General features: G+C 34.2%; 1 protein-coding gene across 4 annotated transcripts; it reads left to right on the forward strand.

Moving 5' to 3' along the window:
* Positions 1-14,432: 14,432 nt before the first annotated feature.
* Positions 14,433-18,572, forward strand: LOC130986233 (protein NDL1-like). Of its 4 annotated transcripts, none has more exons than XM_057909587.1 (11): positions 14,433-14,781; positions 16,172-16,271; positions 16,369-16,466; positions 16,565-16,653; positions 16,779-16,839; positions 16,910-16,996; positions 17,081-17,158; positions 17,266-17,322; positions 17,436-17,491; positions 17,579-17,714; positions 18,036-18,572. In XM_057909587.1, the coding sequence occupies exons 1-11, from the start codon at positions 14,719-14,721 to the stop codon at positions 18,261-18,263; spliced, it is 1,053 nt and encodes a 350-aa protein (XP_057765570.1). In that variant the 5' UTR covers positions 14,433-14,718; the 3' UTR covers positions 18,264-18,572. The 4 variants fall into 4 exon arrangements, with proteins under 4 accessions (XP_057765570.1, XP_057765561.1, XP_057765587.1 ...); XM_057909578.1 differs by having other exon boundaries at positions 14,507-14,781; positions 17,263-17,322; XM_057909604.1 differs by lacking the exon at positions 14,433-14,781 and adding an exon at positions 15,732-16,046.

Raw genomic sequence — 18,572 nt, forward strand, 5'->3', positions numbered from 1 at the left:
AAACGAGTTTAATGCTACATTTGAGCAAGTTATTTCATGACAAAATCTTTGAGTTAAAGTTATTTCAAGTATTGTCTTGCCATAAAATGTTTAAATTTTAGTATGATATCTATCTGTTTTGGCTTTGCCAATGATGCAATCGAATTCGGGTCCTGAGCAGTTGATAGCTATCCTGCCAGGGCTAGTGTACACCAGTGACCGTGAGTCATCTAGCGGGTTGGCCGGTCAAGTGACCGTGAGAGGTGGCCACCTCTCCGGCACACAGTTCCAGATATGATAGATTACAAGAGAACTTAGACTGCAGTCGAACTTTAAGAATCACAAATGAACTTAGTAAGCTTGGGCCTTTTTAGCGAAAAACTCCCTTGCTGTACTGTTTATGATGGCATGACAATTTACAGTTTTGAAGCATGTATTTTTATACTTAGGCATACGTGCCCACTGAGTACTTTTGTACTCAGCCCTGCATATATTTCTAAATGTGCAGGTTGAGTAGCTGCCGATGGTGATGAAGTGACGAGCGGGACTCTTTTGTCTTATTATGTATTAATGAACTCTGGGGATACATGTCTTCATACATGTAATCAGAACCTTATTTCGCTGCGTACTCAGAAGTTTTATGTTATTTTGGCTAAGTCGGAGTTATCCGAACTTACTAGTTATTTGAGTCTATACGACTAAATCTCCGTTATATTATAAATATCCCTTTTGTTAACAATGATGAAATGCGATCCTTCCTTGTTTGATTATCCCCCTTTCTACCCCGCTTCTAATCTCCCTCCATTAGTCACGGTTTTCCCGGCTTAATTATCCTTAATTAGGGCCGGTCGTGACATATATATATACATATTAATTTGTGAGTATGATGTGATAAACTTAAACTAATATTACATAATAAAATAAAATACAAATATAACTCTTTTTTAGATATGGAAATTGATTAAAAATTTAGAAAAAAATAAGAATGAATGAAAATTGAAGAAAATTAAAATAGAGTGATTATACGGCGCCACGTAGGATATGATTTATTTTGCTATTATATATATATATATATATATATATATATATATATATATATATATAGATAGATTGGGCATAGGCATGTATTTTATTTATTTATAACATTTAGTTGAAGAATATCTTTTCTAAAAAACGAATTGACATTTGAATTGATTACTTTTCGTGGATTAATTTATTGGTATACTTTATTTAAGTTTTAATCACATTTGGAACAATCTCAATTAAGTGGGTATAAGGATTCCTATTCTAGATGCCATCATTTTATTAAGTTAAAATTTTCAAGTGAATGAGAATTGAGGAAAATTAGAATGAAGTGATTATACGATGCCACGTCGGATAATATTTATTTTGCTATAATATATGTAGGATTTATAATTAAATAGATATGTTGGATTTATCTAATAGTTTTATACAATTATTTAATAGTACAGATTTTATCTAATAGTTTTATACGGTTATTTAATAGTATAGAATTTATCTATAATTTTATATGATTATTTAATAGTTTTTAAATGTAAAAATTGATTAGAAATGTATAAATAAATAAGAATGAATGAGAATTGAGGAAAATTAGAATAGAGTGATTCTATTACGCCACGTATGATAGAGCTTATTTTACTTTTATATATATTAAGTAAATACATCTATATATAAATGTATTATACCACAGCACAAAAGCCAGAGCATCCAAACATTTGAATTGATTGCTTTTTCGTGGATTGATTTATTGGTATACTTTATTTAAGTTTTAATCACACTTGGAACAATCTCAATTAAGTGGGTATAAGGATTCCTATTCTAGATGCCATCATTTTATTAAGTTAAAATTTTCAAGTGAATGAGAATTGAGGAAATTTAGAATAAAGTGATTATATGATGCCACGTCGGATAATATTTATTTTGCTGTAATATATGTAGGATTTATAATTAAATAGATATGTTGGATTTATCTAATAGTTTTATACAATTATTTAATAGTATAGATTTTATCTAATAATTTTATACGATTATTTAATAGTATAGAATTTATCTATAAATTTAAATGACTATTTAATAGTTTTCAAATGTAAAAATTGATTAGAAATGTATAAATAAATAAAAATGAATGAGAATTGGGGAAAATTAGAATAGAGTGATTCTATTACGTCACGTAGGATAGAGCTTGAAGATTATAACTTACTTGTAAGTATCATTTTGTCTAGAATTTGTGAAACTATAATTAAGTTATGAGAATAATCTCGTCTCAAACTTTAAACAACATCGTCAAATTTGAAATCATATTCAATCATATATATATATATATATAGTTAATTATTTAAGTAAATACATCTATATATAAATGTATTATATATATATGTATACATATTAATTTGTGAGTATGATGTGATAGACTTAAACTAATATTATATAATAAAATAAAATACAAATATAAATCTTTTTAAGATATGAAAATTGATTAAAAATTTAGAAAAAAATAAGAATGAATGAAAATTGAAGAAAATTAAAATAGAGTGATTATATGGCGCCACGTAGGATATGATTTATTTTGCTATTATATATATATAGATAGATGGATAGATTGGGCATAGGCATGTATTTTATTTATTTATAACATTTAGTTGAAGAATTTTGCTATAATATATGTAGGATTTATAATTAAATAGATATGTTGGATTTATCTAATAGTTTTATACAATTATTTAATAGTACAGATTTTATCTAATAGTTTTATACGGTTATTTAATAGTTTTTAAATGTAAAAATTGATTAGAAATGTATAAATAAATAAGAATGAATGAGAATTGAGAAAAATTAGAATAGAGTGATTCTATTACGCCATGTAGGATAGAGCTTATTTTACTTTTATATATATTAAGTAAATACATCTATATATAAATGTATTATATATATATATATATACATATTAATTTGTGAGTATGATGTGATAAACTTAAACTAATATTATATAATAAAATAAAATACAAATATAAATCTTTTTTAGATATGGAAATTGATTAAAAATTTAGAAAAAAAATAAGAATGAATGAAAATTGAAGAAAATTAAAATAGAATGATTATACGGCGCCACGTAGGATATGATTTATTTTGCTATTATATATATATATATATATATATATATATATATATATATATATATATATATAGATAGATAGATAGATAGATAGATTGGGCATAGGCATGTATTTTATTTATTTATAACATTTAGTTGAAGAATATCTTTTATAAAAAATGAATTGACATTTGAATTGATTGCTTTTCGTGAATTAATTTATTGGTATACTTTATTTAAGTTTTAATCACACTTGGAACAATCTCAATTAAGTGGGTATAAGGATTCCTATTCTAGATGCCATCATTTTATTAAGTTAAAATTTTCAAGTGAATGAGAATTGAAGAAAATTAGAATGAAGTGATTATACGATGCCACGTCGGATAATATTTATTTTGCTATAATATATGTAGGATTTATAATTAAATAGATATGTTGGATTTATCTATTAGTTTTATACAATTATTTAATAGTACAGATTTTATCTAATAGTTTTATACGATTATTTAATAGTATAGAATTTATCTATAAATTTATATGACTATTTAATAGTTTTTAAATGTAAAAATTGATTAGAAATGTATAAATAAATAAGAATGAATGAGAATTGAGGAAAATTAGAATAGAGTGATTCTATTACGCCACGTAGGATAGAGCTTATTTTACTTTTATATATATATAGATAGATTAAATTTACTTATGAATATTAAATATTAATGGTAATTAATAACTTTCAGTTATTAATTAGTACTAAATTTTAATTGAAACTAATAAATTTTAATTGATTTTTTTAAGAATTCTAATTAAATATTGTTACACTAGAGATATTGTCCAAGCTTGATATCTCAAAATTGTTCGAGATAATTAAGATTCTAGATTTATTGGTTAATAATTGTAAGTAGTGATTAACATGATTCATTCTCCTTGAAGCGCAGCTTGATTGACATTAAATAGATTCCATTAGCAAATATTCTTTCAAGAAACAACATAAACATAAACAAGTGAGTACCAAATGGATTTCGTAGTGAAATTTGACATGATCAAATGTTTCTAATTGGGCCCAAATTAAAATATTACTTTGGAACAGATCATAATGTAAAATTTCAATAAATTGAAATGAAAGGCTATTTTAAGATCTCATATGATGGGGGGGAATTAAGGAATGCCCTCAACAATACAATAGTAGTGTTTTTCCAGGTTGTCATTCATCAAAGATAGTAATAAAGGTATGTTATGAATAATTATTTATTATAATCCTCTCTGATCACTATCACAAATAAGTATTAACTGAATAAAGACATAATTGGTTGCGTTTATGATTCCCAGCCAACAATAATCTTTCACCGACATCCACTGCTCTACTTTTTTAGTACTACTCCTATTATTTAATTCTTCTCCTATTTTATAATCAAATTGAAAAATGCCAGCAATGCGTAACTTTCATTGTCTACAGAAATCAATAGAACTATTTTTCATGAAGATTTTCTTTTTTCTTAATTAGAAGTTAAAGAGTTATTGGTAGAGAGCCCAGAACTTAACAATTTATTACTAATTTAAAATAAGGTAAGAATAATTTCAAGAGTAAAGATCATAAAATGTTGCCCAAATAATCAATCTCTCTCAAATTATTACCATTTTTTAAAATCTATTCTAAAGCTAGACTTTGACCAACAAATACTCAAGTTATGAGAAACTATATGCAAAAAAGAAAGAAACATGTTCACTTTCACCATTTTTGTCACGAAAAGAAACATCATACTATATAGTATATACTATCACCCATTTTGGTCATGAAAAGGAACATCATTATAATAAATAAAATATATTATTGTAGTGTGCGTGTGTTGGCCAAGCGGTAAGAGGTTAATATCTAAGGCTAAAGGTTTTGAGTTCGAGGCTCCTATGATGCGACCTTTAAATTTCTTTATTTAATACTATTAATTTATCAAAAAAAAAATATATTATTGTATGTATAACAAAACATTATTATAAGAAAATAATTATTATATAAAGAAGCTCCCTTATAAAAAAAAATTATATATAAAGAAGTATTATTATAAAACAATAAGTATTATTTTATATAAAAAGCATGTTTTTACACATTTCTACACTACAGATGATTTCTAACTACTAAATTCCAACCCTATACACATGTACATGGAATGCCAGTCTAGTTCGAAATTCATGAGTTAGCCCGAATAGATTGATAATCTAAGAAGATTAGAGTATAAATTTTTTAGCCCAATAAAATTCAGCTCAAATAACCTGCCGACTGTCACAATTAGATCAAATTGGCCCGAAAATAGCCTGAATGTTCACCTAATTATGTGAAAATTTTCTTGTTAGTTGATTTTTCAACTTCATTACTTTCCTTTTTTTTTTTGATAAGGAAAGTAAATATTATAGAACGAAAAGGCACCAGTAGTACCAAGAAGATTACAAAATCATCGGGGATTCATCGTTCGACATCCACCTATGAATCCCAACTCCATCATTAACAAAACCAAAAATTCTACCCCAACTCCACACTCTAGCTTTGATTTCTCCAAATAAGTTTGCACTCTCCCATCTTTTGTTCTCAAATCTACTCTCATTACGCATTTTCCAAATAAGCCAAGTAGTACAACACCAAAGTGCCATCAAGAGCTTCTTATTTCTTTTCCGGCCACTCAAACTAGTAAAGAACTGAAAGTGCGAGGACACGTCATATGGCTGCGCCATGCTAACTCCGAGCCATTGAAAGATTGCTTCCCATACCTTTGAGGTCTTTGGACAGTGGATCAACAAGTGGTTCGTGGATTCCTGCCGATGAAAACAGGCGTTACATCCCACCTCGACTTCACACAACATCACATTTCTTCTCAAGAGATTGTCACACGTCGGAATTCTGTTCTTCAAAATTCTCCATGCGGTAAGCTTGACTTTGTTTGGAATAGGGATCTTCCACACCTTCGTACTCATATCAGTTTCCTCCACCGCCTCCGTAGTCTCGTTTGCTTGATCTTTAATAGCTTCATAAGCGGACTTGGTTGTAAAGCCTCTCCCGATGTCGCCACTCCATGTCCATCCGTCCTTGTTACCTGCACACAGATTAGTACCAGAAACAAGGCTAAGCAACTCCGAAACTCCTTCCCTCTCTCTCTCAAATAGCTCTCTTCTCCACCTTAAATCCCAACACCATCCAGTATCAGTCCATTCCCCAACTTCACAGATTGCAGCTTCTTTATTATCACTCAACTGAAAAAGTCTAGGAAAAATAAACTTCAACGGCTTTTGTCCAACCCACCACTGACTCCAGAATTTAAAGGTCTTCCCATCCCCCACCTTTGGCTTCAAATTTTGAACAAACCAAAAATTGCTCACCCCTCCCGCCGCAGAAACGATCTTCGGCCACCACCCATCTCTAAATCTACCTTTCCCCGTGTTTTCCAGACCTGTCTCTCCCCACTCAATCTCACCATAAATGGACCTAACAATTTTAGCCCAAAGCATGTCCCTTCCAGTAAGGTACCGCCACAACCATTTAACGACAAGTGCCTGATTAAACCACTCAATATTTTTAAGCCCCAAGCCTCCTTCATCTTTTGAAGCACAAAGCACCTTCCATTTCACCCAAGCAATCGCACTTTTACTATAACCCCCTCCCCACAGAAAATTACCAAGTAAAGCATTTAGAGAACTCACAATTGATTTTGGTAAACAGGTAAAAGAGAGCTGGTAAATCGGTATAGATTGAAGCACAGCCTTCACCAAGGTCACTCGGCCCGCGAGAGAGAACTTCTCATTTTTCCACGAATCGATTTTCTTTCTCACCTTCTCAACCAAGTACTTCCAATCAGCAACCTTTTTGCCCTTGCTACCCACTTTAATACCGAGGTAATTGAAAGGTAAGGAGCCTACATCACAACCCAAAACAGCCGCCATCCTCTCGATCTTATCCTCCTCGACCCCAACTCCGAAGAGACAACATTTTTTGAAATTCACGGCAAGCCCTGACAGTAGCTGGAACACTCTGAGAATTCTTTTAACTGCCACTGCATTTCTTTCATCATCCTCCATCAAGAAGACCGTGTCATCGGCGTATTGGAGGTGCGGAATTGAAATGTAATCATTTCCTACCTTTACCGGCTTAATCAGCTCCTTCTCAACAGCTCTCGTGATCAAAGAGTGGAGCCCCTCCGCTGCAATAAGAAAGAGAAATGGGGACAGCGGATCCCCCTGCCGTAATCCTCTTTCTAAACACACCTCACCAGATGGAGATCCATTCACCAAAATATTCGTCGTCGCCGAGGAGATACAACCTCGGATCCATTTCCTCCATAATGGTTCAAAATCCATTCTTTCAAGCATTAAATCCAAGAAATCCCACTCGACGGAGTCATATGCTTTCGCGAAATCCACCTTGAAGATAATCCTCCCTTTTCTCTTCTTAGTAGCCTCCGCGATTACTTCATTTAGAACCACGACCCCATCAAGGATGTAACGGCCGCCAATGAAGGCACTCTGATTATCCGAAATAACTGAATCCATGACCTGTTTCATCCTATTCGCCAAAACCTTCGCAATGACTTTGTAGAGGCTACAAATAAGTGAAATAGGCCTAAACTCCTCAAGTGAGCAAGCTCCTTCTTTTTTAGGAATGAGAACGATGAATGAAGAGTTACATCCCCGAGGGATTTTGCCATTGGAGTGAAATTCAGTCATCACCTTTAAAAAATCTTTTTTGATAATCTCCCATGACGCTTTCCAGAACTTGAGGTTAAAGCCATCCGGTCCCGGGCTCTTGTCACCGTCACAACTCCAAATGGCCTCTTTAATTTCTGATTCTGAAAAAGTTTTGATCAGCTCCGCATTATTCGCTGCAGAAACTTTCCGAGCAGTGAAATCTCCCGGTATCATAGGTAGGACGCGCGACATCTTCTTGAAGTGATTCTCGAAGAACGTTTTGACGTTCTCCTTAATGGTCTTTGGATCCTCGATCCAGCAGCCCCCAACATCAAGCCCTGCAATTTCATTCTTCTTTCTTCTCCCAACAATTGCTTTGTGATAAAAACTAGTATTCAGATCCCCCTCCTTGACCCATTTGACTTTCGCCTTTTGTTGGAGAAGACTACATTTTTCTTTGGATTTAAGGAAAATCTTTGCTCGTAATTCATTTCTCCTGATTGTCTCACTCTCCTCAAGACCAAAGGTGTCATCAAAAATGTCCAGCTCCTGAAGTTCATCCTTAAGATCTGTCAATCCGTGCTCAATGTTGCCATAAATCCTCAGATTCCACTCTTTCAACGCACTCTTCACCAATTTCAATTTCTCTTTGAACACAAAGCAGCTCCATCCTTCAATCTTAGCTTCATGGGAGAGCCAAGAATTGAGGAACCTAAAAGGTTTGGGTCCCCAGTTCTTGGTTTTTGTAGTCAGGAAGATCGGACAATGATCCGACACTGATCTCTGAAGCCCCCTTCCGACTGTGTCCGGCCATTCCTGCATCCATTTCTCGTTGACCAAAAATCTGTCTAGTTTGCTCTTACATCCTCCACCAGGTTGATACCACGTAAACTTTCTCCCCTGTGTTCTGATTTCCAGCAGATTACTTTGCCGAATAAAATCGTCAAAAGACCTTGCATCTGCTTGATTAAAGACAGCACCTTTCCCCACCCTTTCTCCCGGATCACGCACTGCGTTGAAGTCGCCAAGAAAACACAGGCAAGAGTCTTTGTTTTGAAGAGCAATGAGCTGTAATGTATCCCACAAAGATTCCTTTTCGGTGGTTCCCATGGGCGCATACACATTAACAAAACAACAATGCAGGCCTCCTTGTAGCCAAATCCCATTAACAATAACAGCCCCCGTCACGTTCCATTTACTAGTTGCCACAAACTTATCCTTGTTCCAGACCGATAGTATTCCACCCGATCTGCCTTCTGACTCCCTCACAGCCCAATCAAAATTACTCCTCCCCCACCACTTATCACACATTGAGGAACAGAAAATTTCCATTTTGGTTTCCTGAACAAAACAAAAATCTAAAGCATTTTTCCTAACCAATTCTCCAATATCACTCTGTTTAATGGAACTCCCCAAGCCTCTAATGTTGTAAGATAAAATATTCATTAAAAACCTGTTTCAATATCACCCACGACCTTCGGATGTCCTGCCTTTGCTCTTTGCTCCTTCAATTGCTCGATCATGACCGCGTCTTGGTGATTGCTCGACAAACCCAACTTCTTGGCAAAGAGCCATGTTCTTGTATCTTCATCTCTCTCCGAATTCTCCCAATCCGCCTCAGTAGATCGCGAGCCGCTTCCATTCTTGCCCATCTCACCCTCTGATTCAATATCAGCAATGAAATTACCCCAAACTTGATGCTGATTTTCGGTGGCTTTTGATTTCTGAGTTTTCTTCCTCGAACCTCCTCCTCGTCTGTTCGTCGTTCCTTTCTTAGAAACAACCCCCGCAGTGAGAGAATCTGGTACCCTCGAGGTATCGCACTCCTCCCCCTCAAGTTCATTTTGAAATTCCTTCTCTTTCTCGTTTCTACTCCCTTCATTGATCTCTCTACATCTAGCCTCTGGCTCATTTGAAGGCGATTTATCAGTCCCTTCGGAGGAAACCCACTGGACTTGGCTTCCTTTATCTGTGTCAGAGTAATGTGAGAACGGGCCATTAGTTTCCACATCCTTCCCCTCGAGTTCCGAGACGCCGTTTTTTTGAGTAACCGAATCATTTCCTTCACCGTCCTCTGTTTCCGACTCGACGATGAAAGCCTTCGCCGGAGACTGTGAGATATCTTGTAGCGAACATTCTGAGTCAGCATCTTCGTCCAAAGACCACACCTCCTCCTCCGGGGAAACGAAATTATAGGGCATTTCTTCCACCCGGATTTGGAACGAAGCACCGTCAATTTTACATTTCAGTATGTTTCCGATGGAGTTGAACCCAGTAGACATCTGTATAAAAGCCACGTCCAGCCTCTCTTGCGTTCTTGTTTTTTCTTCAATTTTCAGAAGCAACCCGAACCTCGCGCTTGCCGTACTGAAGAAACGGGAATTTCAAACATGTAGCGGGACTCCGGTCCATTTAGTCCAGACAACTCTTTGATAGTTGATATCAACAGATTTCCAAGGCCTCCACCACTGCAACCAGAAGTCTCTCCATTCGTTAAGCTTATTGAGATTTTCCTCAGTCGTCTGCTCGTTGCTGCTTTGGATTAGGACCATGTTGCCACCGAGGGAGTTCAGCTTAAAACAACCTGCGCATTCACTATTTATTTCCTCTCGAACTTCCTCCCAGAGAAACTCAGATTTAATATAACCTGTAAAAGCCCCATTAAGCCAAACCAAGTCTTCTTCCGTCGTCTGGAACTGTAATGTTTCATCATCAAGTTCTTTATCATCTTTAGCACCTGTAAGAGCTTCCTTAAAGGAGACACCTGCTTGCCTATTATACACCTTCATGGTGCATGGCTGTATCTGTTCCAACTTCTTTTCTTTGACGCTATTCTGCTCATTCCTTCTCTTCTCATCAACCCTTTCGAATTTATGTTTATAATCCCTTTGGAATTTAGGCTTATAAACTCTAACCTTATAACTGCCAATCCAAAGTTTGTTCAGGTCCACCAGTAAAGTCTCAGACCTCTCCACCTTTTCAAATCGAACAAAGCCGAACGGTCTTCCCCAAAGATCTCTCTTCCTTGGACAATATACATCCACCGTCTTCGCAACCGTCTCGAACTTACGTCTGAGAAAATCAAGGCTGCAATCCTCTGGGATGTTGTTAAAGAAAAAGGTTGTAGTGTCATCACGTTCATTTGAACTCCAATCTCTCCTCCCATTCAAACTGCTCCGATTCCAGCTTCTTGCCTGTTTTCTCTCGACATGTTTTGGACCAATCCCTCTTCTTCTCACCACTCTCCACTCTCTCTCGCTCTCTCTAGGCTCCATTTTAGAGAAAATCACCTGTTTTATGAAGTAATCAACTACAACGAACAAACACCAATCTAACCAAACAATTCATTACTTTCCTTTTGAAAGTTAGTATAGTAGGATTTTTTTTTTCCCAAAGATTTGTGAAATATATATAATTCAATATTCAAAAGTTATACTCATTATTTCAATTATCTATGTTTTCAATCTAATACCCTCGTCGTCCCTAAGAGTGCATAACTTTTGGTTGCACGGATTTTAATAAATGTTAGGTTAGTATATTGTGAGTGGAGAAATAGACTCACTTTTATTGTAGTACTCACGTAGTAGGACGGTGTCCAAAAATAAAGAATGCACATTCTTATGAGACGTACCAAAATGATAAAAAAATGCATACTCTTATGAAATAGAAAGAATACTTAATATAAAAATTAAAAAATAACAATAATTTAAGAAAAATATGTGCATATATCCCTATCTTCTAAGAGTTGCATATCAGCATTATACAAGTCAATGTTGAAATGTCATTTATTTATACATATATTTATTTATATAATTGTAATTAGAAATATATTAGTTAATTTTTTTTGATAAATTTTTTGAACCCGACTAGATCAACGGGTTAGCCCGAAACCAAAAACTTAGAGTTTAGGATTGAATTTATAACTCAAAAACAATTTAGTTAAAATAACCCGTGACCTAAAATCTGATAAGTTGGCTCACTTAGAGTTTAGGATTGAATATCAGCATTATTCAGTTATATGTGTACATATAACTTTTGTTTTAGTTTCTGATATCATATGTGATCGTAGTTGTATTAGAATTCTACTCCATACTCAAAGCTTGACTTTTTTTAATCTAAATTAATTTAGTATATATTCGTCAACATTGTTGAGATACTTGTGTGTAAAATAGAATCCAGTAAACGACATAGAGGGTGTTTGACTAAATTTATAAGTTCTTTAAAATAGTTTATAAGCTCCTTCATATTATTTGACAAAATAAGTTCCTAAATAGCTTGCAAGCTCTGAAAATAAGCTCTAAGAGCTTATAAGCTCCCCAACAAATAAGTTCATCTACCCCAACTTATTTTCTCATTATCTTATAAGCAACACTCATTTTATAAAAATAATTAAACTATAATTTTTTATTTTCATTATATGTCAGAGTTAGAGAATTTTTTAGGACGGTAACTTAGGTTGATTTGGAAATTAGGACAATAACTTTCGAACTTGTAAAAATAAGACACTAATTAATAAGTGTTGCACCCCCAGGACATTTCTCGACCAATTATCGAAATTTTGGACTTTCCCACATGGACCAAGCACATGACATCCTATCTGGAGCCATAAAAATAATATGCTTGCTACATAATCAACCCCTCCGTGCGGGTTGTCATGTGCTTGGTCCGTGCAAAAAAATCTCAAAATTCAATAATTGGCCCATAAATGTCTTGTGGGTGCAACGATTATTAATTAGTGTCCTATTTTTACAAGTTCGTGCGGGTTGTCATGTGCTTGGTCCGTGCAAAAAAATCTCAAAATTCAATAATTGGCCCATAAATGTCTTGTGGGTGCAACGATTATTAATTAGTGTCCTATTTTTACAAGTTCGAAAGTTATTGTCCTAATTTCCAAATTAACCTAAGTTATTGTCATAAAAAACCCTCTGACTCTTATATATCATTCTAATTTCATTTTTCTTCGATTTTCTCTCTCTAACAACAATTTTCTCTCACTAACTAAAAATTCTCTTTTTAGCTTATAAGTTAAATTACTCTGACAACTTATAAGCTACTAACAAACTATATCTTATAAACTCTTGAAATATCTTATAAGCTCCAAAAGTTTATAAGCTCTTTAAAATAAGCTTAGCCAAACACCCTCGTAATAAAATACCGTACTCACATACTTCTATACAATAAATTCGACATTTTGACTTATGAACTGTAATTAATAATAATGTATAAAAGGACGAGCTAGCTGCTAGAACACATGAACTTTGCTGTAATTTATAATGTCAACTTTCTTTCTCACATTTCATGCCTCAACTTTTTATAATGTAAAAAAAATAGTCGAGCTACTTGTAATTTTAGATATAATTGTTGATATCTTTGCAAAAACCGTGATGAAATGACAATATAGATCAATTATTAAATCGATATGAGGAAAATATATATGTGGTGGAAGACGAGGAATATGACCACATACCATCTTATTTTATTTTACAAATTGAATAACTTTCTTAACTACTGATCTTTTTTTCCTAATTGAATAAAATGTAGTGATTAATATTCGCAAGATGATGTAAAACATTTTCTAATGTGTTGAGACTTGAAACTATATTTTACTTTTATATTTTTGCATCACACATCAGGCTTTTGGGGGAGGGTTTTATTAGAAGCTTCGCATGTCAAATGCTGACTTGCAGTAATAAAATACTACTCCTTGGTAATTAAAACTGTAAAAAATGTTATAAAACTATGTAAAATTGTGAATATTTTTTTTAATATGGAAGTCATTGTTAAAATTTCAAATTATTTAAGAAGTTATATATATATGTATTCTTATGCGATTAATAAAAGAGGCACTCTCCCGTGCAACTGGTTTCTGAATGATACTACTTCAACATACAAATGACACTTGTATGTTGAAGTAGTGTTATTCGAAAATGTTCAAGTATCATTTGCGCCGAATGAAGCAATGTCATTCTGGCAACGTGTTGCGCGGTGCAATCGGTTGCACATGAGTATTTGTGTTAATAAAATTGCTTTCAAAAACACTTTTATAACTAGTAGTAATATAAACATGAATGATAAGAGCACTCCCAGCAGATCACCTAAATGCATCACTAACTCTAAATTTAGGCTAAAACAATTAAAAATGAGATAAAAAATTTTACACCTACCTAAATTCAATCTTAAATTTACACTCATCCTAAATTTATTTTAAGCTTATAATTAGTAGGGCCCACACATAATTATTATTTTTATGTAGAAAATAGGAGATCTGGTGTATGCATTTATAAAATCGAGATCCTAAAATTAAATAGGAAAGCTTTAGAGAGGAATATAGGAACATAATTTTAGGATTTCTGTTGGGAGTGCTCTAAGCCTATGTATATTTCTGATTTTTTTTTTTAGGCTAATGTATATTTCTTAATTGAGTTCATCTATTTCTGATAAAATTAAGGACATAAATTTTGTAACGGAATTAAAAAAAAACTCAGTTGCAGAAACGGCATATTCCCGTATTTAAAAACGGTCAACGGTGTCGGCCGTTAACTGCGTTAAAGTTTTGACCACAGTCCATTCTTAATCGCAAGAATCCGAAATGACAGAAATGCCACAGATCAATTTCAATTTTAATTTATTTCATTTGTATTTGTATTCTGTAGATAGACTACAGATGATAGAGAGAGAAAGCGTCGGTGGGAAATCGGTTTACTGAAATAGAAATAGAAAAAGAAAAAACTGGAAGAATTGTTGACATACAAAATATACAAAATATATATACATACATATTTCGTATAAATTATGTGAGATAAAAGGGGGCGAAAGAATCGCTTCGTATATAAGTCATCAAAAGCTGAAGACCCCTCATTCGATATATGTATGTATAATCGGATATTTATGTTTATTTAGAGAGAGAAACTCAGAGTAACAAATCCAATATTGTGTGCGTGTGTGAGGAAAGAGGCGACGGCATGGCTGAATTAAGCGTTGATTCCGTTTGCCTCGATGTGGAGACAATCTATCTCGGCGGGAAGGTTGTAATTTTTCCTTTTTTTGCTGTTTTTCTGACATGTTCTTGAGGTCTATTGCTCTGCTTTTCAATTCATGGGTATGCATCATTGCTTCGTGTTCCGTAATCATTGTAAAATTTACTTTGCTTTTGACATTCTGTTTCTGAAATGAAACTTGCTCATTTTGGTATTGGAAATTTGAAATGTTATATTTGCGTGCTACTTTCCTTTTTTGGCTATGTCTTTATTCGTTTGCTCCTTAATTTTACCCCAAGAATTTGGAGCCTATTGTTAAGAATTAAGCACTTTTATTGGTTTAATTTGGGTCTGCTTCTAGTTTGTGTATAATTTCGGAATTGCCGGCGCAATATATACAGCTTCAATTTGGGATAACTTTTCTTTTGAATCACTCTAGCTTCTAGTTTTGATTGTTACATTTCCTCTGGTAATGGGCTTCCTCCAGTTGTGGCCAGAAAGTAGTTTAGGTGTAAATTTTTATTTTTTTTATGACTTGGTGAGTTTACATTTCATAATCTGATAGTTGTCAGAATAGCTTTGATTTTGTTTCCTTGAATAAAGCGAAGGAATAATATCATGTTTTCTGTTTTATCCAATTCGTTATGTTGACCGTTTTGCTAAAAACATAAGTAGCCTTGCCAGATTGAAGTTTTGGCCAAGTTCATTTAAAGACTTGATGATAACATCAATATTTCTTTGTCAATTTTGAGAAATTTACCATGTGATACAAACTACAATATGTTGCGCACTATACTGTTCTTTGAAGTATCTACATTATCTTAGTCGGAGGATTCTACTGTTTCTGATGCTTGAGCTTGTTGGCTTCTGATTCATTAACGCCGTTTGTTAAAACTGGTTTGTCATCTATAGTGGTTTGTGTTACCTGTAGATTTCATTATCATAATTGTATGTTGATATAGCTTGGCTGTTGCTCCGTCTATTCTATTTCTTATGCAAATGGGTGGAAGTGGCAATCATTACAATTTTAGCATATCTGTCAGCATAACTATAGTTCGGTTCTAGAGGCTCCTCTTTGTAAATGTGAAGTTAAGGTGTCAAATGATTGGGAATTGCAGAACCTTTATTCTGCTTTGACTTTTTATATTAATTATTTCTATTTAGCATCTTGCTAAAAGGTGGGTGGATGCACATGGTTTACTTTATTCTTAAGGATGAAAAAGTTGCCAGAATAAATTATGGGGTTTTCCTTTCCTTGAAGGATGATCAAGCAAATGAATGGTTATTTGTGTTTAACTATGGTTTCCTGTTTGGTGAGAAAATACTGGTGCTACATAGCTTCTCTCTCTTGCGTTACTATATTCTGAAGAGGTTGAGTAAACTTGTCAACTTGATTGTGAACTTTTTCTTATTATCTATCATGTGTATCTTCAATCAGGAGCATATTGTGCGAACAGGAAGTGGCTCAGTATCTGTTATTATTTACGGTGACCCAGACAAACCAGCTCTCATCACTTATCCAGATTTGGCTTTAAACCGTGAGTAATGAGTTTTTTTATGTAATAATCATTTTCCTTTAATTGTTTGGACATTACTCTAACAAATATTTATACATGTGGTTTCTTTTTCTATCAGATGTATCTTGTTTTCAAGGTTTATTTTTTTGTCCGGAAGCAGCAGCATTGCTCCTTCACAATTTCTGCGTTTACCATATCAGCCCTCCTGGGCATGAGGTTTGTCATGACCCATCTTGTGAATGATTGCATTGTAGATTATTAAATAATATTACTCACAGAAAATTTAAATGGGACTCTGATAAGAGTTCTTGCAGTTGGGAGCTGCTGCAATTAGTGAAGGTTATCCTGTGCCTTCTGTTGATGATTTAGCAGATCAAATTCTTGATGTGCTCAACTATTTCAGGTGACCTTAATACTGCATCTATTTTGTAAATTTTATGTTGCCAACCTTAGGTTTCTCGTACTGAGTCTTGTTATTTGCTCCATTCTTGATATGTATTTCTAATTGATGGAATTTGATCTGGTCAGACTTGGTGCAGTCATGTGCATGGGAGTAATGGCTGGCGCTTACATCCTTACCTTGTTCGCCGTAAGTTTTCGGTAGTGTTTCATGATTATAACCGAGTCTTTCATAGAACTAAGAGTGTTGATGTTGACAGATGAAATATAGGGAGCGGGTTGTTGGTTTGATACTTGTATCGCCTTTGTGCAAAGCACCATCGTGGACAGAATGGCTCTGTAATAAGGTTATACATCTACACTTCATTATTACTATTGCCTTTCGACATGATTTGATGCATGAAAATAAAAACTATAATGGAACTATGCAGGTGATGTCAAATTTGCTGTACTATTATGGTATGTGTGGTCTTCTGAAGGAATGCTTACTATACCGTTATTTTAGCAAGGTATTTCACAATCCTCTTCAATAACCAGCAAATTATCCAACTGCCATATAATCTGGAGCTGTTTTCTTGGAACTTTTTGGTTACATATATTCTCTATGATGTAGCAGGAAGTTCGTGGCAATGCAGAAGTTCCAGAATCTGACATAGTTCAAGCATGTAGAAGAGTTAGTGCTTGAAAGAATCTATTTTTGTTAATTTCTTGAAACCAACTTCTATGTGTCCTTATAGAACACTTGCTCAGGAGAATAATGTGTTTGTTTCAATATATCTAATCCAGCTGCTGGATGAGAGGCAGGGCGCAAATGTACTTCGTTTTCTCCAAGCCATAGATGGGTAAATGAGTTCATATATAATAGTGATTTCCAGTCCAAGTTTTCATGATAATATGTTATCTCATTTAGTTTGTTTTGCCAATTATAGGAGACCTGACCTAACTGATGGTTTGAGGAAATTGAAGTGCCGAACACTGATATTTGTCGGGGATAGTTCTCCTTTTCATTCAGAGTCTCTCCACATGATTACGAAACTGGACAAGAGATACAGTGCCTTAGTTGAGGTTTGTACTAAACATACTCAGAAATATACTTCTTAAACATTAGATGAATGAAAGCATTTTATTAATATCTCAAGAGGAGAAAGAAGAAGCAAGCATCAATTTTCAGGTTTTGGACCGATTCTTAAATACTACAGCAATGCATGATTGTAGGTTCTGCTGAATTTATCTTCGTATCTATTATTTAACTGATTGAAAGATTTGAATTTGGCCTAAAGATGAAGCTATATCTCGAATCTTGTGTTACGATAATGGTAGTATAGACTAGTGGTCTTAATGGTGGCGAACTCTGTGCTTATGCAATGGAAGGACGTTGTCGTGCAGGTGCTTGATTGTGGATCAATTGTCACGGAGGAGCAGCCGCAAGCAATGTTGACATCGATGGAGTATTTCCTGATGGGTTATGGGCTGCACATGCCGAGTCAGTATAGTGGCAGCCCGAGGAGCCCGTTGAGCCCTACTTGTATCGCGCCAGAGCTCCTGTCTCCGGAGAGCATGGGATTGAAACTGAAACCGATCAAGACCCGCGTCACGTCACAAAGACACCATTAGATTTTATTTGTCACTCTGTAAAGTTGGGAGGGCCATATATAGTTTTTTCTTGTTTCTACCATTTGTCATATTCTTTGGTTGTTACTGTTGTCTGAAATGTTGGGGTAGAGAGGGAGAGAGGGCTGTAGATATATATACATACATTATAAAAGACTGGAAAATTCTTTAATTGGACATAGGGCGGGAGGAGTTTGTTGGATGATTCATTCATTTGTAGTCGTTCATCAACTTGTAACATCTGTTGTAAATCTTGAATGTCACACACACCTTTTGATGACGGCGAGCTATCAATAAATAATGTAAACCCGA

Source organism: Salvia miltiorrhiza, chromosome 1, assembly GCF_028751815.1.
Source record: "Salvia miltiorrhiza cultivar Shanhuang (shh) chromosome 1, IMPLAD_Smil_shh, whole genome shotgun sequence".
In the NCBI taxonomy this organism is placed as follows: domain Eukaryota; kingdom Viridiplantae; phylum Streptophyta; class Magnoliopsida; order Lamiales; family Lamiaceae; genus Salvia; species Salvia miltiorrhiza.

Bases quoted from the DNA above. Each gene is read 5' to 3' on its own strand.
- LOC130986233 (XM_057909578.1), top strand. From the start codon at position 14,719: ATGGCTGAATTAAGCGTTGATTCCGTTTGCCTCGATGTGGAGACAATC. The intron at 14,782-16,171 runs GTTGTAATTTTT...ATCTTCAATCAG, and splicing joins CAATCTATCTCGGCGGGAAG to GAGCATATTGTGCGAACAGG. The intron at 16,272-16,368 runs GTGAGTAATGAG...TTTTTCTATCAG, and splicing joins TCCAGATTTGGCTTTAAACC to ATGTATCTTGTTTTCAAGGT.